This window comes from Anomalospiza imberbis, chromosome Z, assembly GCF_031753505.1.
Source record: "Anomalospiza imberbis isolate Cuckoo-Finch-1a 21T00152 chromosome Z, ASM3175350v1, whole genome shotgun sequence".
In the NCBI taxonomy this organism is placed as follows: Eukaryota; Metazoa; Chordata; class Aves; order Passeriformes; family Viduidae; genus Anomalospiza; species Anomalospiza imberbis.
Genome location: NC_089721.1, coordinates 38766917 through 38792342, shown reverse-complemented (window position 1 = coordinate 38792342; position 25426 = coordinate 38766917). Strand labels below are relative to the sequence as shown.

Genomic DNA, 25426 nt, shown 5'->3' with positions numbered 1-25426 from the left:
TGAACAAAAGTAACTCAAAATGTCACTTATAAATATTTGATGTTTTGCAATTGAACCAACTGTTGAGCTGCATTTCTAATTTTTTTCCTTTGAATGCTGAGAATTGGAGTAGGAAATACTGAAAAATTAAAGGTAATTTCTTATCACCTTAAGAACTAAATAAAAAGAAAGTAAGAGTAGAAGAGAATAGCAATGTTCAATTTATGAAAAACTTAATAAACTATTAACAGATGTCACAGACGTGCTTGTCCAAATGCATCATGGGCTACAGAAAAATATTTCAGTGGAATATTTTCATTATTTGTAACCATGAGTCTGAGAAGCATGTTTTTAGTCTTTTTATTTTGCACAAGCATAGTGACAACTACATGATTCATTAACGTATCCTAAACAAACCACCAGAGCTATGAACTGCCTGTTTCTATCACTGATTTCCACATTCAAAGGACACCTGCTGCTTTTGTTTCTAAACCAGCTTCAAATGAGGGACATGCCTGTGATTCTTTTCATTCTACCCTACTTGTGATCTGTTTCATCATACAGTACCTTTGAACCCTTCAAGTAAAAGCACTTTACCCCCTCAGCATTTTAATGCTTCTTCATTTCCTTTCCCCTGTTATACAGTGGAGGAAGACAAAATACAACAAACTACAGGGAGTGAACTTCTCCCACTTCCTAATTTATTCATGCATACTGCAGATCTGTGGAGGAGCAGATGCCAAATCTAACATCCGTGTAACAATCTGAGCTGCTCTGAGTGGTGAGAGTCTTTCCCAGACAAAAAAAAAATCCCTTACCTTTAATTCATTTTCAGAGCCAATTTTCTGCCTCTCCTATATCATGAGCACCAGAGCAAACAAAGTTTGCTGAGTTTCTATGTATTGTCTTTTGTGATCAACTGAGTATGGTAAAGAAATAATTCCTGGTATCTATAAGGTCACTTAAACACTGAGTATTTGCATGCAAGCTTGGAATCAGAAGTAAAACTCTACTTTGTTCACACCCAAGAGGAGATGCTGCTACATAAGCAAATGCCATGCAAGTGAAGGGTGTAGAGAATGGAAATAGCTTTGGCTGCTAGCTCAGGTTTCTGGTGCTCACCAAGAGATAAAGGAGACAGAACAGCTTCAGGGTCACTTTAAGCGGTGAAGCAGATAATAATCTCTAAGGGCTCATAATGTATCAGTGTTCTCCAGCAATCTGGAACAATACCTTCTGATCCCAACAGGAATGACTACAAAACAGAGTCCAGCAGATCCTGCCAGCTTTGTGTCATCTGAGAACAGTGTGGGCCCAAGAACACCTGCAAGGCCAAGGATCTGAGTCCTGCTGTGGCAGAGGTAGGTTTCAACTGTTCACAAGAACCACATATTTTGGGAGAGCCCTCTGCTCAAATTAAAGTTCTCTGGAGTGGGAAATGTAGGCAGCTGATGGGATCACACATAAAATGCTGATTTTCTACTACTCCGCGCATTATGTTTCTATTAGGGTCTTAGCTGAATACGGCCAATGAAGTGGTTTTCTTCTGGTCAGTTTGGTGATTTCAGCTGAGTTTGGAGAAGGTACAGAACAACCTTCACAACCAGAAGCATGGGATTAACTGAACAAGCCGACATATGGCTCATGCAGAACAGATTTAACAGACTTCCAGAGCTGGAACTGTCTTTTCACTTCAGACTTAGTTCTTCAGAACAGCCTCAGGGAAGCCTGAACGCTGCCCACATCCACTGCCTTTTATGCCAAACAACTCCTTAAGACTGTGCTGAGGTACTACTCATCTGACAACTTTTATGGACAGTAATTTAAAAACCCACAATTTTTACTTTACCATCAGGATGGAGTTTATATGCTGTTTCACTGCTACTCATTTGAATCTACTGCTGAATACAAGAGCTTTTGTGTAAGAACACAAATTATTACTTTTTCTTCTACTACTTAAGCCTGTTACTCTGTATAGCAGTTGTAAATAGTGTTGACCCAATTACAGCCTTATTCTCATGTAATAATAATATTAATCCCACAGACTGACACAGAAGGTCCCCACTATCTTATCTGTATTACTGGATTCAGGATTATGGTCAGCTATGTGTAAGCAGTTTCTAGGGCACTGACCAGCCCGGACCTAAATAGATTTTATTTTTAATGCAGCAAAATCACTGCATTATGAAATTAGCTGTTACACTGCAGACAACTTACAGAACTAAGCAATTACCTCACTCACTAATGACCTGTGAGAAACAAACTCTGAATGTATGATGTTTCTTAGCTACTGTTCCAGAGAGCAGTTCAATCTGTTAACTGAGCGCAGTAAATACCTAATTAAATTAAATCTCCAACAAGCCTGAGAAAAATGTATTGAAAGCACTCTGCTTGATTACAGGCATTGGTCTGAAGCAACAGACCTATTGATCTGGTCAACTTCAAGCTTGTTCACTTCACCCAATTTAATTTGAGAAGGACAATAACTAAATTTTAGTTGGATCTCCTTTTCCACTCTCCAGGGAAATAATTTGAAGTGACTTTTGAGTTCAGGTGGCAGACAGAAAATATTTCATAGGTCAAAGAAAACATTTATTTTGTTGTCACTATGGACATGAAGCTACACTAAAAATGCAAATATGGTCCCCAGTGCAAGAATTACACAGTGTGCAGACAGGGTCATATGTCACGAACTAACTTCTCTGGTGGGGGTAATAAATCAGTTATTCTGCATGATAAGGATGATATCAATTACCAGATTTCAGTAAAGTCCTCTGTAGTTACAAACAACTGAAACAAACTGATTACCTCAATTCTGCTTCTACCAGAGATGCCTCCATAATAGAGAACTGGAACTGCTGGCAGCCAGACAAAACAAAAACAAAACGTGAAAAGATGCTAAGGCTGGCTCTAGAATTTATGCAGCTGTGTTAACTTGGCTTTTTCTGTTTTTCTTCAGATACAATCCTAATGTAATGATCCTGGTTTTAACAGATATCCTCGCATAGTCATATATTTCATTATACAAACATAACTTTAATATTTTAAAGCTCTATTTAGAAAGTAGTCAGTAGCTTTACTCCTTACTGTTTCTTCAGAATCACAATCTTCCTGTGTCTTGGACACCTCACAGACTAACTTCTGGCCTCATACAGCTACAAGTGGTTTGTATTATTCTGTTCTTGCTCCAGTTTTGTCCCTGAGTTTAGAGAGCCATTGCTCCCATTTTTATTTTCTTTCTCTAGGATTTGTAAAGAGAAAACAAATTAAGAATTTGTTTTGCCATGCTGAACAGGACAAGTCTCTATTCTACAGACAATGACCATTTCTCTGACCATTGTCTACATAATTTTTTGCCAATTTAAACTGCATCTTTAAGAGATAAGAATGACATATAACAAACCAGATCAGATCTCACTCTATACAATTTTTCCAATCCCTACTGAAAACAACTTCTCTGGTACCTCATAGGACTCAATTTGCTACTATGGCTCAGCCATGCTGATCCCTGAGGGTACAACACCAATTCTTTCCCCTTTTCTGCTTCTCAACTGAGGAGCTCTGGGATGTCAGCATAAATTCTTGGTACCATTCTTTTAAGCCCCTTAACTCGCATGTCATACTTCTCAAAACAATAATCTTTTTGTATACTCAAGGCCACCTATCTTTCTCTTGTTTGATATCTCAATATTGATCTGTGTTACCTGGAGTGTCAATAACTGCATTTGTGTAAGCAAATTTCTCAAGCACACACTTTAATTCTCTGCCTGCTTGTGCTGATGTCCATGCCCCTCAATTTGGCAACAATCCAGCCAGTCCATAAATGCTACTTCTGTATCTCAAAGAGTAGTATTGCCTCCAGTAAAAAATATTATCACTATCAGTCCAAAAATTTCAGGACTGAAAACAACCTATGGTATATTATAAGACAAAAATTTAATAAGGAAAAGTTGAAGTGGTCTTGCTTTATATGATACGAGATTACTATTCCTGCCTCATCACACATGCCTTTTTAGTGTTAGAAGACAGGGAGTTTTGCAAAGGTAATTTGAGGTTTCATACCTGAAGATTGCAAATCTCACACGATGTAGGTTCATGCTGTAATGGCAGAGTCACTGCAGAACAATGTTGGTTTAGAACAGCAAAAAAGCTAATCTGCTGCCAAGAGGTAAAGAGTAATACTTGCAATAGTTTATCATGATACGGTGGTCTGAATTGACATTTAGACTGAACACAAACTTGAAACTGCCTGTTTTAAAAATAAAAAAACTTGTTATCTAAACAAAACTCTGCAAATTTACTAGGTACAAAGTAAACACATTTTAAAAGTAACTGAGATTGAGGTCACATCCTCTTGGATCTTTCATCTTTTTTGTGAACAAATCTTCTCCCTTTTTTTTTCCACTTTGGACTCCACACAAAGCACAAAGCCTTTATCTGACCTTAAAGCATCATAAAATGTAGACAGGGAAGCAGGACTTGGCTGGAACTTGTTCATTGTTCAGTACTACTCATTGTTCAGTACTACTCATTCAGTACTACTACTCATTGCTCAGTAGGAGAATTACTGCCCACTGACAGGAGTCCTGCTCTTTTTCTTTCTCCTAATCACAAATCGAATTCCCATCAAAAACAAAGAAATATTTGTTGTTTACAGGAAAAAGTAGCCTCACAGGAAAATTCACTAGATGAACATCTGCTTTCTCTATATCCAAGTTATGTATGCTTCCTTGAAGATGAATATCAGTTTTTCTGATTTCTGAAATCAGGCTGTTGTGCACGCTGGCTGTTTTTCACACACTCTTTTTCAATTATGTTCAGTTCTGTCCTAGTTTTGTCATTTGTACAGCCCAGATTTGAAAGCAAAAAGCTATATAGCCTATAGCACAGGAAGTGAGATTAAAGAGAAGCCTGTTCTGGTGACAAAACCACACAGGTTGGAGGAAGAAGGCGTCATCTGTGCAGCAGCCTTACCCTCCTACGCAGCCTGTCCCTCTCCTCACGGACAGCGTTCATGGTGGCCTTGGTCCTGTTGAGCTCCTCTTCTTTGCTGCACAACATAGCTGTGAGGCTCTCATTCTCTTCCCGCAGGCCAGCCAGTTCCTTCTCCCACCGAGACCTCTCCTCAGACAGGTTTGGATAAAGGTCACGTCCCAGCACTCCCTCAATCTCCTCCACGGTCTGCAAAATCACAGTCATCAACAAACAGAAAGGGGCAAAGACAACTGATCAGGACTAATGGGTACATGGAACAGAACTGTGTGTTAACAGGCAAATCTACACACTTATATATACACTCCCAGCCTCTCAATACCATTAGTTTGCTTCTTTTGTTTGCTAAGTAATATCAAACAAAATTATTACTTATTTTCTTTGACAGTTTGACCATATCATTAAAACATTTCATATTGACAAACACCAAAGCAGACAAATTCATGCAAATAAAACATGTCACCAGTGAATGACAGCAATCCTGGTAGTTTAATCTCAGAATGCTTTAGAACAAATTAATAACTCCTTGTAATGGGTAAGCACTGTACTTATTGTTTCCCTGCTGAATAACAGGCAGAAATGAGCAGTCTGTGAATGTGCATTGCATGGGGCCTCATTTATTGCTAGACCAATGCCACAAAAGGGCAATAAAAAGAGTGGGAGAGGATTAAAAGAGGGTTCTTCCTTCCCATGTTCCTGAGTATGTTCTTTCCTTGAGGTGACAGCAAAATAAAAGGAAGAACTCTGGCTTTGACTAGGCTTAAAGGGTATGTTACAGCCTTTCTAGTACCTAAAAAAAGGCTGGGTTTCTCTGGGACACAATGGCATCAAGCACTTCCTGTCCCACCTCTGTGCTCAGAACTCTGTAGACACTGCTCAGTACAAGGGACATTCAGGAATTTCCAGTGGGGGAAAGTGAACGAGTACCCACCACCAGCAAGGGAATACTGCCATTCCTGAACTGACTGTCAGGCTGGCCACTAACACGCTGAAACATAATAGCCTGTGAGGGAGCCACCTGCAGTTTGGAATCTACTACCTAGCATATGCTGTGCCTGTGCTCCATGTCTAACTATGGAAAATACCTGCAACAAGCAAAACCACTCCAGATGTTGTCCATAAGCTTTTGAATTTCCCTGAAAGCAGTGTGTATTGAAATGATGAGAAGAAACAAGGAAAATAAAAGAATATATGACATCACTGGCAATGCAGAAATTTTCATTTCATTGGCTAATCCAAAAACAAGTTATAGGTAAAGCCTATACTTTTACATCTAATATGGAAGATAACTGATGCACCAAGGTTAATAATTATCTATTTAGCTGTTTTATTCAAAAGAACATTTGTATTCTGATGTGTCCCTTCCAATTCAGCATATTCTAAGAATCTATGATTCTATGTTACTGAATATTTACTGCTTTGTTTATTTCTTTAAACTGGGAGGGAGCAAAAGAACCAACTAGACTATAGCTGAAAATAATAAGCCTAGTTGGAGACACTTTTTTTCCTGCAAGAAATCTTACCACTGTTTTCAGCATTGTCTGACTTTGAGGTATCAATGAAATTTTATTATTTGTTCAGTTTATCCTTTTGAATTGTATTTCATGTCTCTCTTACATAAAACTGCAATACAGTTTAGAGCCACAATTATGAAACTATTGACAGAGTATCAGAGTATCTACACTGTAATTGTGCTTACAGATTTGGCAGGAAACTGAAATTACTTTTCTGAAAAAGCAGAGGCTTGCAACATCTCTGTGAGGTGAAGGAAGCTGCAGGTCTCCCTTGTATTAGCTTCACTTGGACCCATAGGTCTCAAATTATGACCGGGTAAATTATTTCAACACAGCATGAGGATGAGTTCGCATTAATAAGCACAGGGTGGTTAATCTCACAATGTAAAAAGAAGCCTGGTAATGGAAGGAGCATTCTCTTTTGATGATGCCAGCTTTATTTTAAACAGTGTCTCTTTGGTGCTGATTTCTCCACTCCCTTCTTCCTCCACATCACCCTTGAACTTCCCCTGCTGTGTTTTTCTCACCCCTCTAATGCGAAGTTCTGCTGCTGCCTCCTTCCTCCCTATTCCCCATGCTCCAGTGTTGCTGTTTTCCCAACCCCTCCCCTTCCCAGACCACTTCTTCTCAGAGCACTATCATTAGAGCCAATCTCTGGTGTCCAATATGTTACCAACCATTCATTCTCCATGGAAAATAAAACGTAAACACTGTACACAGATATAGCTATGTAAAATAATGCTGATTAGTTTTCTTCAAAGCAGCATTACAAAGCAGTTTTATCTAGTGTGTTGCCGCACAGCAGATAATTCAGGTATAATTTCACGGAGTATGGGATTGAATCACAATGTCGTGTTTTGAGCACAGGGCAGCAGGATGCCCTATCATGGTAATTCCAGTCTTGTCGCTGACACTGCCATCAGTGCTCTCTGCTTTATTTTCTTTACAGGAAGTGCTGTGTTATAGATGAGATATCAGATTAAATCAGCAAGTATCAGGTTTAAAAGACACTAAAGCAGTAATTCTTCCCATGGTGTAACTTAATGGCAAAATTTATTCCTAACAGAATTTATGGAGGCCAAAAATTTAGACAGGTCCAAAACCACAGTAGATAGAAACAAAAAAGAAGATTTCACCCATTAAAATTAAACACAAAGACATCATCTTTGGTTCAAGTTCCTACAGACCCACTTTGCTGGAAATATCTCTGAAGGAAGGAGAAGAACATACTATGCATGTCATTTTTGATGCTGTCTTTCCATTAGTGTCTGCCACTAGGTAGATGGACTTTTGGTCCGATCCAGTACAGTTGCTCTCATATTCTAAATGTTTCATGCTTGGAAATATTTACAGCTTCTTTAATCAGCAAAATTTTAGTGGTTATGTATCTGTCACTGATGTGATCTCCAGAATAAGCAAGGCATTAATCAGACTATTCTGTGGAAATTTTCTTAAATCCTTTTCTTAAAGTATGCTTTTGTAACTGTTCAGTTAGTAAGACAATCTGATAAATTTAATTTCAAGGTCTTTTCAGTTTCTGTGGGGCAGAAACAATTGAGACAGCTAGGGTGACATAATTTGTATACAAGAAGCAAAAAGTAATTCAGCAGTAACTGCAATAAAAGGAACCCAGTAAAATTTAACTACCAAAGCTGAAGGATTTAAAACACTTAAATGCATTAGTCTGTTGCTGAAGAAAAAAACCAATAGCCAAGGCAAAAGGTAGTCAGAACACTTCAGGTTTCCATTCACAATTCCACCCACTTTAAAATTCTCTCCATTTTTTCTCTGAGGAAACATGAAAGCAGAAATGACCTGCAGCCAGGGGTGCAATGGTGGAGAGGGGCTCTATGTGTGGGTTTTGCTCTGTTAAACACATCTCACTTCAGATACCTCTGTGGGCCTCCACAGGCTGATCTCTATTTCCCAGAATCCACAGTCTCTCTTTTGGTGAATAGTGACCTCTGAAAAGAGTTAACCCTAAAATTCCAAATAGTAATTGGCAACACTCAAAGTACCGATCCTAATCCTCTGAGACACTGAAATAAACTGCTTTAATACTGATCCCAAGAGACCAGAAGTCAAACATACACACATTCTTCAAATTACTACTCAACGTTAATTGCTTTATATTTTGTTATATTCCTCAGGCACTACCACGGAGAGAAGGAACTTTCTCCAACAGTAGGACAAAGGGCTGTCAAAGCCATCTAGAATGGTCAGAGACCTCTTCACTGCAAGACCAAACTGTCAGTATAATTCTTCTTGTATAAATGAGTCACTGACACCCTTCCACCTGACACAAAAACCATGTTCATGTCTTCCCCTATATAGGAAGATTCTCTGTGGCTCTCTTGCTTTCAGATTCTGAACTGCAGTGCTTTTTGTTACATGTGTCAGCAAACATCCATCTCCTTGTTCTGTTACATTCACAACATACAGACATCACTTGAATTACTTGTTCCTGAGGCTGACTTATCTCATTTGAACTAATGTACAACCAATGCTTAGTGTTAAATTAGCTTTTGCTGTGGTGCGGGGAATGGTGTTCCCCAATTTAGTGTTCCTACTGAAACAACTCCAAACCACCCCCTGTTCACTCACTTCCCAGTCTCCAGTGGAGGGATAGAAAGGGAAATCAGAGGTATAAAGGCAAAGATCGAGGGTTGAGATATGAACTATTTACTGGAAATAGCAATGAGGTAAGAAAATGAACAGTAACAGCAAAAAAACTAATCTGAGAGTGTATAAGAAATGGGCAATTTGCACATGAGCTCTCACCCCCAAGAATACATGACCAGGAAGGGACCCCTTCCCCACTTCTTGGAAAATGAGTGATATAGGATAACCTGGCCATGCCCCGCCCTGGCTACTGCAAAAATTAGCCCAGTCCTGGCTGGAATCAGGACAGCTTTATATTTTAAGGTAGCCAAGCACAAACATACACAGTGTGTTTTCAGTCACTGGTCAATGATTAGCTGTAGGACCTTGGGCAGGCGAGAACAAAATTGCTTAAGAAAGTAAATTAACTGTTGAGTATCCCCATTTCTCTTATCTTTGAAATGAGCATAGGATAAATACATTTCTGATTTGAGGTCCAAAGTAGGTCCTCCTGTACCTTGGAAGGTGTAGAACAGGTGTGTTACTACTTACAAACACACACTGTGAACTTGAGTTGACTCCTGTAAAGTACTTTTAACACCTCAGGAAGCAAAGTGTGATTATGATTATTACAGAAGTGATCAGGTGTCTCAGGCAATGAACATGCTGCATTTTAGAGCCTAATGTTACCATTACCTTAATAGCTAAATCACAGTGTTCGCTGGCAGTAGTGAGTTGTTCAATGTGCCTGTCCACTTCTGCCACCGATAAACTGCAGCTGCTTTTCTTCCTCCCACAGACAACATTTTCCAGACCTGTCAGCACTCTCTGCAGTTCTGAATTCAAGTCACTACAGTTATCTAAAAGAAAGCAAGACAAAAAAAAACAAACATCACAACAAGTAGTGATTCAGTGAAAAAACAAACTCTTAAGCAGAAGTGTCTGCTGCACAACAGCCAGGACTGATACTGTTCAGAGAATGTCCCTGCACTTTGCATTCTTTTCCCTCGACAACTGATAGGCTTAAGTACCATAATCACATCAAGTGAAATCATGAGCTACTTCTCATCTGACAAACAACAACCCACAGCTTACCTGAAGTGTTCATTCTTTCTTCAAAACTCCCTATTTTCTGAAGAACATTTCAAGATATTACATGCTTACATTCTGTAACTTTTTTATGTTGTTCTTTTGGCCATTTGAGGTCTATTATCCTGATTTTATTTAAGTCATACATTCATCTCGGTAAATACAAGATTCTTCTGTCAGGTACATTCAGGGATGTTATAACTTGATGTTTTCAGAGGAATTTTTGTGGTTATACATAGGTATTGCCTGATTTTAAAAAATCGTGGTGTTTACAGAAATGATCCCTAACAACCACCTTAGAGCCTGTGTTTTATTTTAACAGCTACTCCTTCAAATAAAATGGCAGAATTTTCAGGGATCATAACACCACAGCTTATGTTTCATACTACAACCATATTACCAGCTTACACAACAATGTTATTTTAATTATAAAGTATTACAGAGAATTATTTCCTTTCCCGTCTTTAGGCAAACCTCTTCTATTGCCCACTGCCCACTTATGTGAAAACAAGTGAGTCTCTGCACCCTGCCAGCTCACTCCATAAATTATTTTTGTTTCTCTTAGGTTCACCTCTGGTGATGGACAGTGGCAGATCCTAAGGCAGACCTGTGGCAGAATTCACCCTTGTGCTGTCCTCCTGGATGTGCCAGTCAGTATTTCTGGCTTGCTAGGTCAGAGACTGCAGTAGCTACCCACAGCAGAGCGCACAGGGGGTGCACTATGAGGTGGTAGCACACCTGTAGCTCCTCTATTCCACTAAAAACAGTGGCAAGCATTCTTGGTGGAGGCTGTGATTCCTGTACTGCTGCTACGAATGCTTCAGCATGGTTAGAACTTCACGGTAGTCTCATACCTGTGGTTCTTGCAGAGCACTAAATAAGTGTGGCATTGAACTGGGTTGTAATTTTAACATACTTCAGTCACCAGATTATTGCAGACTGCCTTGAAACCTCCCTGTGCAAGGGAAGACTGACAGCTGCTGGATGAAGGAATAGGAAGAACAGAAAGTAAAAAACTGCAAACTCATTATCATTAACCTATGTCCACAGCCTAAGAGACATAAACACAAACCTACCGCTGACCAAAAAGGAGAGTTTAGAATGATGTTATAGCATTGCATGAAAAATTTGAATGGGTAACATATAAAAGTTTTTTCTGGGAAGTAATTTCACTAATTCCTAATTAGCAGCCACCCATGTGTTACAGTAATACCAAAAAAGCCCTTCATAATAATACCACCACTCACTTACAAGCAGAATATTGCAAGCAAGATGCTTACTTGTAAAAACCTTGTGTTTTGTTTGCTTGAATTTGCTTTTTTCCATAACATCTTCTGTAATAAACATCTTATATATTTAACCAACCTTCACAAGACTTTGCCTGCTGGGATTTGTTTTGACTGTGATATTTGCCCCATAAAATAAATATTTCACAATGTGAGAACCCCATTTCTGACAGAAAACCAGCACAGCCCAATCACAAGCTCTGCAAGACATACTGGAGAGCATTCACAGTTCTAGCTCTACGTGTTTTATTGCCTGTAGCAACAGAGCAGCAGATCCACATGCTTTAGAGTGTCATGAGGTATTACTGGTTTCACTAAGTCACTGATTAGGGCAGTCACTCTATCAGGGCAGTAAGCAAGTCATACACACGGGCTATTAGAGCATGATTTTTTATCCTTATATACCTATATCTAGAAGGATTTAAAATCATACATATTCCTATATCTATATATGTGTGTGTGCAATTTATTTTCACAGAAATATGGAAACAGCATCCAAAAAGGACAATCTATGGATAGAAGGAAAATATGGAAGAAATGCAGGAAACCCTAGAGATAACATTCTTACTTTTTCCATTGTTATCTGTGAGCCTTCAGGGAAAGGGAGCACCCAAGATTTGCAGATGCTTGTGGTCAAAGGAATGATGTAAATCAGAGGGTCCACAGAAACTCACAAATATACACTTGGCATGGAAACTGGGTCAGGTTAGGCCCTGACCTACTATATAAACACATGGCAATGGCTTTTGGATGAAGTGGGAAAGGGAAGAGAGGGAAAGGGGAGATAGAAGAGAAGAAGAAAGAAAGAGAGAGACAAAGAGAGAATAAAGGAAAAGAGGAGAGCAGAAGAGAGAAGATGATCATCAGTCCTGGCTCTGGCATGATTCAGCTGTTCAGAATGCTGGGTTGCACATGCAAAGCAAGCAACCTGGGCTTTGTGGACCTGTTTATAGGTAAGTTTTCTCCACTCTGGAGATAAGTTTCTCCCTTTCTATGCAAATTAGTCATCATGGGCAATCTGTTCTTTCAGACCTTTCTGAATGTCTGGGAGGGCTCCTGGGGTCTTAGGTGACCTGGACTCTGATCTACAGCACATGCCCCCTTCTCAGCTTCATCCCTGTGCTGGCGGTGTGCTGTGCTGTGCTCATGTCCTGGAGCTGAACAAGGACACTTGTCTCTGAAGAGTGCTGCCTGTTACCTCCGTATGGCTCTTTTCTCCAGCCACATCCTGCTCCTCCTCAGAGTGTGTTATTACCAACAATTCTTGGCTGGCTCCAGAGCTATCCGTCTGTTGGTTTTTGAGACAGAAATATCATCCCCCTTATCTTCTACGTCTCTACATTGTACATCATTCTACTGCCATGTTTTTCATTGTTAGAAAAAAATTAGACAACCTGCCATTTATATCCACAAACCCTGGTTCAGCTTCACTTCATGAAGACAAAACAAACCCTGAAAAGCAAATTAGTTTCTTCTTTTCTTTTCTTAGTAAGAAGAAAATTAAGGAAGAAAGAACTGTCATATTAGAATCTGTTCAAATAGGAATTTAACAGTAAGCACTAGCTTTTGAAAGTAAAACATTAACTTCTTTATAACTTTAAAAACCTCAGTTAAATATTTTTAATTCCTAGGGCAGACACTTCACAGTCACATTATTATTAATACCGTTGTATCAATATTTGTAGAAATTGTAGACATGAAAATACAAATGTGCTATTGCAGGTCTTGCACTCATAAACAATACAGTATAGAAAACAGGAATAGACTTTTGAAGAGAATTCTGGAAATCTGTCATAGTAAGGATTACACCAAGGTCTGCTTCTAGGGAAATGGAGGCTCAGGGGGGACCTTACTGCTCTGTACAACTGAGAGGAGGCTGCAGTCAGTTGAGGGTCAGACTCTTTTCCCAGGTAACAAGTGACCAGGCAAGAGCAAACACGGGAGGTTTAGATTGGATATCAGGAAAAACATGTTCATGGACAAGGTTGTGAAGCATTGGAACAGACTGCCTAGGGGATGCATGGAGTCACCATGCCTGAAAGTGTTCAAAAACTATGTGGGTATGGCACTTTAGGACAATAATTAAATTTAATGGTGAACATGGTGGTGGTGCTGGGCTGATGACTGGACTCTATTATGTCACCAACTTTTTCCAAACATAATGATTCTACGATTCTACAATCGAGGCACAAAGATTACTTTACATGTAAGTTCACAGTGTGTAGAAGCTCAGAATCAATTGTGATTAACACATCCTACATTAATTCATTTCCTCACCAAATGCTTGGATTTGCATTTCAAAAGCTATGGTACCTTTCTGCTGTGGGAAGTCATCACTTCTGCTGAGAACTCACCCACATCTGCAGTGACCATGGTGGACTGGTTCTCTGGCACTGAGACGGAGTTCTGGTCCATGCTGCGTGAGTCTTCATTAACCTCCTGCTGGCTTTGGCTCAGCTCCGACCGCAGCTCCGAGTACTCATCCTCCTCCCTGGCAGAGAGAGCAAAGGCAGAAATTAAATTCTATGAGGAAAAGTTCATCTTTGTGACACTCATTTCAGACCTGTAAGCTGAGCCACAGGATCCAATTCACACAACTGTTTTGTCCAGTAGAAATGACTTTAAACTCTTCACTGCAAAGCCACTTTGCCATGCCCGTAACAACCCACTTGCAGCAGTTGGTGCCTGGCTTCCATTTCTTTATTCCCAGATTCATTATTTCTCTTGGCCACTGGAGAAAGAAGCAATGGGTGGAACTGAGTGCTACCAAGGATGTATGCAAGGACATAGGCTGCTCTGCAGTAACTCCCCATCTGATAATTTACACAAATCAGCAAAAATGGCTCTGATCCCAAAGTGGATTAGATGTAACTGGTTTTGGTCTCTTTCTCAGTTCAAGGATGTCAACCACCTCGTGTGTGAAGTAATCATGCACATGCGTGTACCTGCATATGTGAATCAAAATGCTCTTGGAGACAGGTTGGTTTTTCATTTTCTCTTCCCAAAAGAGAGAGGAACAGATAAGTGAGCACTGCACTGAACTGCTGGAGTTAATGGAAAAGGAAAAGCCTCAGGTACCTAGGTTTTAGTTTATTTGTCAAACTGGTTCAACTAATATAATTGAGGACACAGAATACTTTAGCTAAAGCTAATGAGCTTAAAAAATTAGGGCTTTTCTCTCCATCTCCACACAAACAGTTCAAAGCACTGGGAAAGAAGATAAGTAAATGAATAATAGCTTTGCTTGAGAACAATTGTAAACATTTTTTTTCTTTTGATCCATTTCCTGATTTGACTCAGACTTATTATTTTTTTTACTTTCATAGCAACTGTTTTTACATTAAAGTATCTATTTTAAACATTGGAAAAACACCAGTTTATCCAGGTGCAGGGCCCCTCTGATAGAAAACAAACAGCAATCATTTTGTTGCACACTAAATCACATGCAGAGATTAATTTTGCAGCAGATTCAGCAGAAAAGTGTCAGAATGGAACTGTCTGGCCTTGGAAACAATGAGAAACAGCAAAGACCTATCTGGAGATCTGCATCTGGGAGGGTTATCTATAATGTTAGGTCTGTTGTGTGTATGCTACATGGTGATGAGTGTTTCTTGCAGGATTCAGCCTGGAGGTGTGTCTTGATTTGTCAAACAGCAGACAAGATGGCCCACACATGCAGGCATCAATGACAAAAGTAAAGTCTGCTCTCAGAGCTGCAGAGGTGAGAACTTATGTACCTCAATAAAATCCCAAAAAGGACTTCCAGCTTGCTTGCCAAGCAGGGTTTCCCAAGGTAGTGAGATGCAATTTCTACCATGCTCTTCTAGCCTTTACATTTGCTTCACTGCAAAGGAAGTGTAACTTTATCAGAAGCACTTAGTGGCTACTGTTACTAAACAAAATGCAGGCCAGCTGGTTAACACTGAGATTGACATCAAAGCAAGGTTTTGGAAGTAAGACAGTGATAGAACCTAATCATGAAGAGCAGGAGTTAAAACAGTGTAATGAAGACACATAAGTATCAGTTAATGTTCCAAGAACCAGTTTGTTATTAGCCACAAAAAAGCCACTAGTAATTAGCTTTAGACAAAACAATTACCAAGCACTCAAACAGTTGTAATTTTTAATCTGAAGGTAATTGATTTTTTTAAATTTATGAAACAATTAGTCTTACATTTTTAAAATCCGAATTACCTCTACAAATTAATAAAAAGCTCTACTGGCCCTAAAGCAACAGCATACATAATAGTAATTTCTCACCACTCTTCTTTGGGGTCTTCTTGCACAGATTTTTCTGTTTAAAATACAACACAGCCTCATCTAGCTAGCTCTAGTTCTGGGTTTTTCAGTTTAAGTGCCCCTCTGTATCTTGGGACAGTGAAAAGTATGTTATGCAGTAGGTCTCTCACCCTTCTGATGACTCAAGCCAGAAGTCAGTTTCTAAATGAACCAATGCTTTTAATAGCTGACCAGAAAGATCAGAAATCCATTTCTGATAAAGTGGCAGCAAGGTCTATCAGTGCTTCCACCACCAGAGAACAGACTGCGGGCAAGAATAAGGGGGAATTCAAGGGCAGTGATACATCACAAATATAAATTCTGCCTTTAAAACTGATGCTGGTAATAACAAAAGATGCTGTTTGAGATTTTCCTTTCTCCAAAACAGGGGAAAGAGTTCTCCAGTGGCACTGGAAAGGCAAGGTGCTCAACAGCTGACAATGACCAGCCATTGGACTCCAGCCACACCACCCAGAAGGTGGAGACATTACAACTTTCTTATTGCTGCCATCCGCAACAGCCTGGTTATAAAAAGCAGGCATTTTGCTCAGTTATGGACCCTGATGGTCCCACTTGCTGGAATGTCATGGTAAGTCGGGGGCAATTAAGACCAGATCAAGCCATTCCAAACACAGAGGATGGGAGGATTGGAGAAAAATGCCTGTGGTTTTCAGTTACTTCTGCACCAATTGCTTTCTTCACAACAGGTGCAACCAAGGACCAGAGTGTTGCACAGACACTCAGAAAAATTTGTTCAAACAGTGAGCAAAATTGCACATTTTTCAGCATCCTTTCACACCACAGCACACTGCCAAAAGTTACATGTTCTCTTCATGGCTACAAACAGTCCATTGCTTTGTACTACAGGTGCTAGCAGTTTTTCAACAATCACTTAACTTAAAAAACTATTTTTAAAACCCTCTAAGACCCTCAGATAGAAAATATTACAGGTATATGTGCACAAATATTGACTGCACTCTGTGTAAAAACACTTGAGGTCCTTCTGAACTAGTTCATTGTGAACAAATAGTGACATGCTTGAGATAGCATAGAAATTAATCACTGCGGGCAAGGGGAGCTAGGCACTGTACGCTGAAGCCAACATTATCACACCCACACTGCCCTTTGAATTGAATCCTGTATGTGCCAAGTTCCACATAGCACATATTCCACCTAGAAGCCAGAATTAGACCTTCAGGTCACGGTGTAAATGTGACTGTAAGTGCTGTGTGTTATTTCTTCTGAAATAACAGAAGTGTTATTTCTAGTCTCTTTGCTACTGAAATAACAGAAGTATTATTTCTAGTCTCTTTGCTACTCCTCCATTAACTTCCAACAGTTTCTAAATGTATCTCAGATTAAAAGTTGTAAGTCTGAACAAATTATTTTACAGTAATGGCTTATAAGCTTCTTGACAACTGTTTCAAGTAATTTTTAGCAGGCACCAATATTGAACAGAGTATATTTCTGTCTGGTATTGTTTTAGTTGCTCGTTATTTTTAGAGTTGCAGGGAAGTACCCAAACAGCCACTGGTTAAGAACTAAAAGCAATTAGACATCTCTCTTTTCCTTTTCTTGAACCTCAATTTGACATCTAAGAAAAACTGTCAGTCACATGCTGAAGTTACAGTTGATTTTGACAGCCAAAGAAATTATTAAGAAAAAAGAGTCAAGTTTGAATGAATCTAAGTCAATATTAAAAACTTCTGAAGTCACAATTTTTCACCTTAAATGTAGACATTATTACAATGTAGTACTCTACTGTATAATTTCCAAATCCTTTTTGTCCTTCAGAGTTACTGGGTGTGTCCTTTATGTCCAAGTATTTACAATATGACTCTAACTAGGAAGATCCATTCAACTGGTTTTCCCATCTTCTAGCCTGTACACACTTTGAGATAAAATTGCATTCACTTTGTCAAAGGACAGAGATCTTTGGCAACAGAGGCTCATCAACTTGCACATGAGTATTTGAGTACCGAAACTAATTTTTTTCACCTTGATACCTCTTTTTGGAGGGGGATTTCAAACCAGCTAGGCTGTCCGGAGCATCAGCAGTAGGGAGATGAGACAACTGCAGACAATTGCTGCCTTTCTCCCCCAAGCATGGGGAACTCATTTTCCTCAAGGAATGCTGGAAGAATGCAGAGCAAGAGCTGCAGCTAAATTCATGAGGCCACACACATGGACCCAAGAAATGGCTAGCAAACCTAGAAAAATCCTGTAAACTTCTAAAAATATTCCTGTAAGATTACTGCTACTGGGACAAGCATATCAGACACACCTGGGAAGAGACACATGCATTGACATGTGACTTAAGCTCTCTCCTTTCCCAGAAAAGCTGTGGTTGCCCCATTCCTGAAAGTGTCCAAGGCCAAGCTAGACAGGGTCCTGAGCCACCTGGTCTTGTGGAAGGTGCTCCTTCCCATTGCAGGGTTGGAACTAGATGGACTTACAAGTCCCTTCCTACCCAAACCACTCCATGATTCTAGAGCTGGCATTACTAAACCACATGAGCAAAAGCCATTACACTTCAAAACTCTGACATTGAAAAGGCAAACGCACACCAAAAAACAGAGAGAAAAATTCTCAGAATGGAGAGTATTAACCAGCTTATACAGCCTGCCAACACTCCTCAAACTGTTGCAACACCTTATTCCGATTTAAAAACATGGTGTCTCCTTTCTTTCTGTCCTACAATCTGAGGGCACTGTTCACATTCTAATAAAGAGAATACAATTTAAAGAGTACAGTCAAATAACCTCTGTGGTTTCTTCTGTTTCCAAAATACTTTTGTGTTTAGGAACTATAAAGAATATCACAGAGTAGAGGTACATGAAGCTACATGTTAGTTATTTTTACAATCTAAAATCGATATGTGAAAAAGACAGTCACTGTGTCACCATGGGGGAAACATTAATCTGTTATGCTATTTATGTAAACTCTGCTTCCAGAAAAACAGCCCAAATTTTGTGACAGCACAAATGAAGTCTCTGCTCAACACTACCTTCAGGTTTCAAAGAGACAAAGCAAAACTAACATCCTCCTGTTTTAGAGGAAAGTGTAACTGCTGAGGCCCCAGCAGGGCTGTGGTCCCAGAACACTTTCACTCAGGACTGTTCTGTTCCAGCTCAGACTCAACAGTCCCCAGAGCCAAGGGTGGAGCGCTGTGAGTCACACCTGTTCCAGCAAGGACAGCAACTGCACCACCCTTGCTCTGTGGGATGCACAGAAAGCTTCTCAAAACTGACACATGTGGATCCCAGAGTAGATTTACAAAAGCCACAGAAGGAGGTATCAGTTTTCCTTCTTTCAGCTGGTTTTAGAAACCCTGTGGAATCCCTTCAGTTTCCATTTTCAGTAGGAATATTACTCCTCTGTTCCCCAGACACCAAATTATTGGCCTGACAAAGAAAATAAGCTATTTCCATCATTAAAGGAAACAAAAAGAGCCACTAACTTAACAAAAAAATTTTGTTCTTACTAATAAAACCGAAGCAAATAAAACCAGATGAGGCATTCCAGATGTCTGAGCAAAACAAGCTCTCATTTTATTGAATTAAACTGGAGTGGCATGACAATGGTGTGGCACCTGTTGCAGCAGTATTGCTCTCATACCTTTAAAGGCCAGAACTGCCCAAAAGGAACAGAAAAACTGCATTTTTCATAAGAAGCAACATGTACATCCCATCAGGCTTCGTTCTTACACCTCATGTTCCTGTGCATGTCACAGCTGACTCATTTATGAACATGGTTAAACATTCAGAGGTATCCACCTGATTCCAGTAGTTCGTAATTGTACACTGCTTGGCATTTACTTTGCCACAAGGATTCCAAACACACCATTTTTATGAATTCTATGTAATATTCTTCTTAAATGTCATGGAGTTTTTCTGTCACTCAAGAAGGAAAAAATCAGTGCAGCTCTCATGCTTTCTCAGATTTTGCTTTTCAACTAGTCTTTTCAAAAGACAAATGGAAAGTTTGTCTGCAGAGGTATCAAGCATAAACGAAGAAGGGAGTCATGGGGATTTTTTTCAGAGAACTTCTACCAGCAGAAAATACCTGAAAAATTGCACCATGACCATTGCTAGCTATGATCATCTCAAAGGCAACAGTACTTATGTTCTTAAATAATACGAACATGTGATTCTAACACAGCTTTAGTAGTGGTAAATATGTATGTGATGGTATTTCCTCTTATTTATGGTACATCAAACATTCTTCTTTTTCCATTCTAATATTTTAATGAAAGATTAAGTGAGTAGTTGTAACAACATTGCCTTGTGCTAGCAGAAGTATTTACAACGAAGAAATGAAGCAATTACCAAAAAAAAAAAGTGCAACTTATAGGTAAAGGAAAACTGAAAATTGGCTACATGGCCAGAGCCCCACATCAACATTACCCAAAAAGGCATTAAATCTAACTTGATGTTCCCTAGAATATCCACAGATTCTGGCATATTGTTGCATCCTCACTAGGTAAACTTTAGGAAGCTCCTTCTGCACTCTAGTCCAACATTTCTACATTGAAAATAATATGCAAAAACAAGTGAGGAAAAATGTTTCCATGTAGTCAAACAAAGTTTATTTTAACAACCTAGTGTAATACCTCAAGCTTTGCTGCTGCAGAATCAGGCAATAACATGATTTGTACCATTGTGTTTTGTCAAAAAAGCCAGCACAAGAAGAGGCAAAACCTACTAATATCTATTTGAACCGTATCTTTTACACAAATGATTTTGCTTAGGTGATCTACAGAAGGCTGCAAAATAAAGTTAAAAGCAGAGGTTCAAGTTGGGTGTCTTCACCTTCCTTTATACACTGTTGCTATCACTTATATGGCACACTGGCACATTATAAAAAAGAATATTTAGATGTAATGGCGCAAGTTTTGCAGTGCTTGTCAAGTTTTGCGAAGTGTGGCTTTGCCAGAGAGAAGGTAGCACTTCTTGGGTGCTCAGATGATATCCTGCAGAATACTCACCTTAATTATGGGCAGCTATTCTGTACCTGTCATGACAAGCCTGAAAGTTGTCATCATATTAGAGTATAACTCACACTATGTCTTGCACGAGTGTTGCCCTGGCCCAGAATTCCCGGGAAGCTTCAGTACCTTATGGTTGCTCCCTGCAGTCGATCGATTTTCTTGTTGAGCTCAGCAATGATGCTGTGCAGCTCTGTGATCCGCTCCTCGTAGCGCAGCGTCGTTCGCTCCTGCACATCCTCATGCTCTCTCATCAGGTGGGACTGCTCACACTGCAGCAGAGAAGCAAGGAAACAGAAAGGCTGTTATGGACAACTGCAGGGAGATTGGGCACAGGGCAGGAGTGCACTGCACTGTGGTATTCCTACTCATCAAACCAACAGTGCCTTAGCAAGAGAAAAGGACAGACACAAAACACTGACAGCTACACGCAGGTAGGTAGTTATAATATTTGAGGAACTGACAGACTATGTAGTGCACTTCTTTTATTTGTTTTTTTCCTAAAGAGAAGTTGCCATTTCTGCTTGAAAAAAACCCCACTATTTGCAACTCAAAATAGCTAGAAATATATAATCTTTGAATCCTAGGATCTTCCCAATGTGGTCTGAATTAGAACAAATCCTACAGCAGAAACCACATTATTATAAAGTAATCACACTTTAAGGTTATAGCTTCTTCTCTAGTGTAAGTACTTTTTTTTCTTAATGTTTATAGGTAACACAGCCTATTTTTAATATGTTCATAATCTCCAATAAAATGCTCATGATTTGAACAATTAAAAAGCTACATGGCTGCTTGTTTTTCATACATATCACAAAATCCTCCCTCTTCCTTCACACAGTATTTTAAATGTAGGCTCCCTAGCTTACTCTTCAGGCCAGCACACGCTCTATTTCAATTACAACAAACCATTACAAACCACTGCAATTACAAGCCAGCACTGCATGCTGATTGAAGCTTTGCTTTGATTTCTAACATTTTGCTTCTGACCCCCTTCAGTCAAGCCTCCTTGCAATCACACAATGCCAAGTATCATGCTGTCAAAAAAAAAAAGAAAACTCACAAGCCATCTAACAGTATAAAACCCACACTCCTTAACTGAAGAGCTGCAATGTAATATCCTAGCATTTCTAAGGGCCAAAATTGATGGTAATATTGGAGGTCCTCCAAAACTGCTGAATCAAACATGTTTTTTTTTCAAATCAAGTAAACACTCTATACAAGCTAACTCCCTAAACCCTTTGGACTACAAAAAATAATAAAGTAGTAGATGTGCCAGAATTTTCATAATTTGCTTCCATATTTTTTTGCCACTTACATTCACAGCTTGAGAACATAAGCTATATAAAAGACTGCTTGAAAATTAAAATTTAGAATAAGCTTCAATAACATTTTTATTTTGAACTTTAAATAAATTTATACTACAGTTTTTAACTTCCATGAATATGCACACTTAAAAGTAGCACAGACATTAGAGCACCCTTCCACACACTATTAACAAAACAGTTTCTACCTTCAGCTGTGATAAAAATCACTTTCACCTACATTAAGAAAAATAGATCATATTATCACACTGCAAAGGAGAAGAAAGGAACACATTTCAGAAGACTGATAATGGTCATTTGGCTTAGAAAACTTCATGTTGGGAACTGATATGGCTGTATGTAGGCTGTGAGGACTCTTTATCGTAGGATCATTCTACAGCTTATTTCTCACATTTCCACAGCTTAACATTGTATCTTTCTGAAGAAGTACCACGGCTTTCAAAGTGCAGAAATAACACAGAGAAAATGTTTCACAAAGCTTTAATGCAGATTTAGGGGCAATAAAGAGTTGCTTCTTCAGGCTTTCTAAACCTGAATTTCCTCTGACACATATATGCCCACAAATGCTACCTCAGCATTATCAAGATCAGTCTATTATGTGCACTTGTGGGGTTTTTTTAGCTTTTAAACCAAAGGGATGTTTCAGCTAGAGTGTATAATAATTGTTTCCAGATAATAAATAAAACCCTAATCACAACAATTTTCGTCTTTCCAAGCTATGCACTGAAAAGCAGAATTTGTTTATAGTGACTGAAGATATATGGACTTTTGCTAATGGGTCTCAGCCACATTACAACTTGATTTCTGTTTTCTCCAGACATTTCTCAGTCATCATTTTTCAGGATAACATAATTCAGTGACACATGTACTTTGTGAACAACCAGCAGCCTGGCAATATACAACAACAGCTTCACATTTTATTTTTTAAATGAGCTCTTGAATTATCTTAGGTAAAAGCAACTGGAAAAGGCTGAAAGCAAACCTCTGTAAAAGACAGGCCATTATGCTAAGGACTGGTCTGTCTTCGAGGTGGGGAACAGAATTGCATCTCCTAAGTTCTGGTCAACCATCAGGAAAAAATGGAAAAAGCATCCAAGCAAGTAAACATGGTTCAGTGTGAATCCCAAAATGCAGCAGTGGAAAATTCTTCTGGCTATTCAGGATTGCTCTTTATTATGGAACATTCATCTGAAAACTTAAAAAGGAAAAGAAACAAATGCATGTTCTGGTAAAACTGGTAAAGTTTTTCTCTGGGATACTGTAGCTGTTCACCATCCTCCTTAGTTTCTTTGTGCTTTGAGCCTCAGAACAGCAATCTGCCACCACTCTGTACTTATTTGCAAGGTGTAGACATTCAGCTCTTAAAATTTATTTGTATGTTAGTCAAACAATATAAGGTAAATATAAATACCTATACCCTTAATAATAAATAATAAATACCCTTTTCCTCATCTCTCTTTCAGCCTCATACTTAAGAGCTCCAGTCTAAAACTCTTAAGGAGGTCTAATTCTCTAAGAAAGTAAACGCAGCAATAACCCACTGAGAGGTTGCAAAAGATAAGCAATTAATTGTTGAAGTCAGGAGAGAAGTTTCCAGCACAGTTCTCAATATAAGTTGAGAATTCTTGGTACAGATTAAAAAGGTTATTTTTGGTACAGATTAAAAAGGTTATTTCATTTACAATAAAAATTAACAATGGTTAGAAGCACCATTGTCTGATCTCTTGATGCTGGGAAACAACAGCAAGAAGTGTACGAGGGAGAAGGACGAAATTTCCTATTAATGTACACAAATTCTTACTGAAAGAAACACTAACAATGTGCTAAATTCTTTTAATCTTTATATTAAATTGGTAGTGTTCAATCAGAGGTAAAAAAAAAAAAAAAAGAACTACTAGCAGCAGTGCTCGTTAAGAGATGCCCCAGTGCCCCAGGCCCTGCAGAGATGAACACTGGCTGTGGTATTGTTCACCAAGAATACAAGTCATTACCTGAACAAGCCACAGTGATAAACCTGTCTAACAGGATTACAAAAGCTAAAACTCTTTGCTCAACTAATAGAGTGTTTTAATTTGAGAGGAGTGGCAGATTTAGAAGTGGCAATCCATTAAATTTAAGTATAAAAACAAGTCTATGGTGCTACATCCTCAATCACAAATATATGCATGGTCAGAATTAAGTGTTCTGTGGTATGTTCTGTGCATACTTAATGGGGAAGATGAATACAAGAACACAGAATTAATCCAAGTCAGATAAGGACATCAAGTAACAAAACAAGTAATCTCAATGCTCATTTGAGCACCATGCATTTCTATTTCAAGTTTCTCTGTTAAATGAGAAATTGAAGCCTTCCTGTGAAGTTCACATGTTCTTACATGTCTACAGAGAATGTTGCTTCTGTTCTTTTATGTCTACAGTGTTGGTTTTATTTTTATAATGAAACTCTGCTGTTCCTCCCTATATTCTGAATAATCAAGAGGATGGCAAAGAATTATTACTGCAGTAATGAGACTTACTGCTGTGACACAGGATCCAGAACAATATAGCATATTCTTTGTCTAGAGCTATTATAAAAATCCAAAATAACAACGACTAAGAACAAAGAATGAAAGAGCAGGACAACCTTGTGTAAGGAGATGAAATTTTAAGAAAAATATAGTAAGTGAATTATCTATTCTTATTGTACTTGCTGAGACATTCAGCATGTTATTAAATCCCATGCTCAATCACAGAACTGCAGAACTCAATGTCGTCACAGGATATTGGAAATGCCAAGAATGCAGATAGATTAGAAAGATTATACAAATCCATGGAGGACAGAACTATAGAGGACTATAAAATGTGATGTGGCCTCCTGCTCACAGATGTTGGCAGAAAGGTGGGGGATATGAAAGAGAAAAATTCTCTATGTACATTTCTTACACTCTCCCTTCAGACTCCCACTGTTTATCACTATCAAAGCCAGGATACTGTGCCACACAGCCAGTAGAAGGCACAACAATTCTCATAATCACAAAAAGCTTTTTGGAAGAAGACATTAGTTGTGGCTGACCAGCGTTTCACAGCAAATTTCATTCAAGAGATCACTTTATTGTTGAATTGTACATTGATAAAAATATAGAGAAAAGAGATCTGCTGTGTTACTGAAATAGTAGAGGCATGTAAAGAAATGCTATATCTGGTCTCCACAGGCTGCAGATTTGGAAGGGAGTATGCTACAACAACCACTAAACAATTACATCACTTCACAAAATCTTAAGCCCAGGCTGTCCAGCTAGCTTTCTTCACCATTTGTCATCTATTACTTGAGTTGTGGTTCCCCAAATCACCTCCACTCAGCAAATCACTAATCCTTTCTTCCAAATGCCTCACATG

General features: G+C 38.9%; 1 protein-coding gene across 6 annotated transcripts in view; it reads right to left on the bottom strand.

Annotated features, from left to right (window-relative positions):
• The window catches only part of MCC (MCC regulator of WNT signaling pathway), a 180902-nt gene that overhangs the window by 36313 nt on the left and 119163 nt on the right, over positions 1-25426 (bottom strand). For all 6 annotated transcript variants that reach the window (XM_068176000.1, XM_068176001.1, XM_068176002.1 and 3 more), the window contains 4 exons: positions 20856-20998; positions 13816-13952; positions 9783-9946; positions 4954-5160 (listed from right to left, as the gene is read on the bottom strand). In XM_068176000.1, the coding sequence (XP_068032101.1) occupies positions 4954-5160; positions 9783-9946; positions 13816-13952; positions 20856-20998 (651 nt within the window). The remainder of the gene's footprint in view (positions 1-4953; positions 5161-9782; positions 9947-13815; positions 13953-20855; positions 20999-25426) is intronic.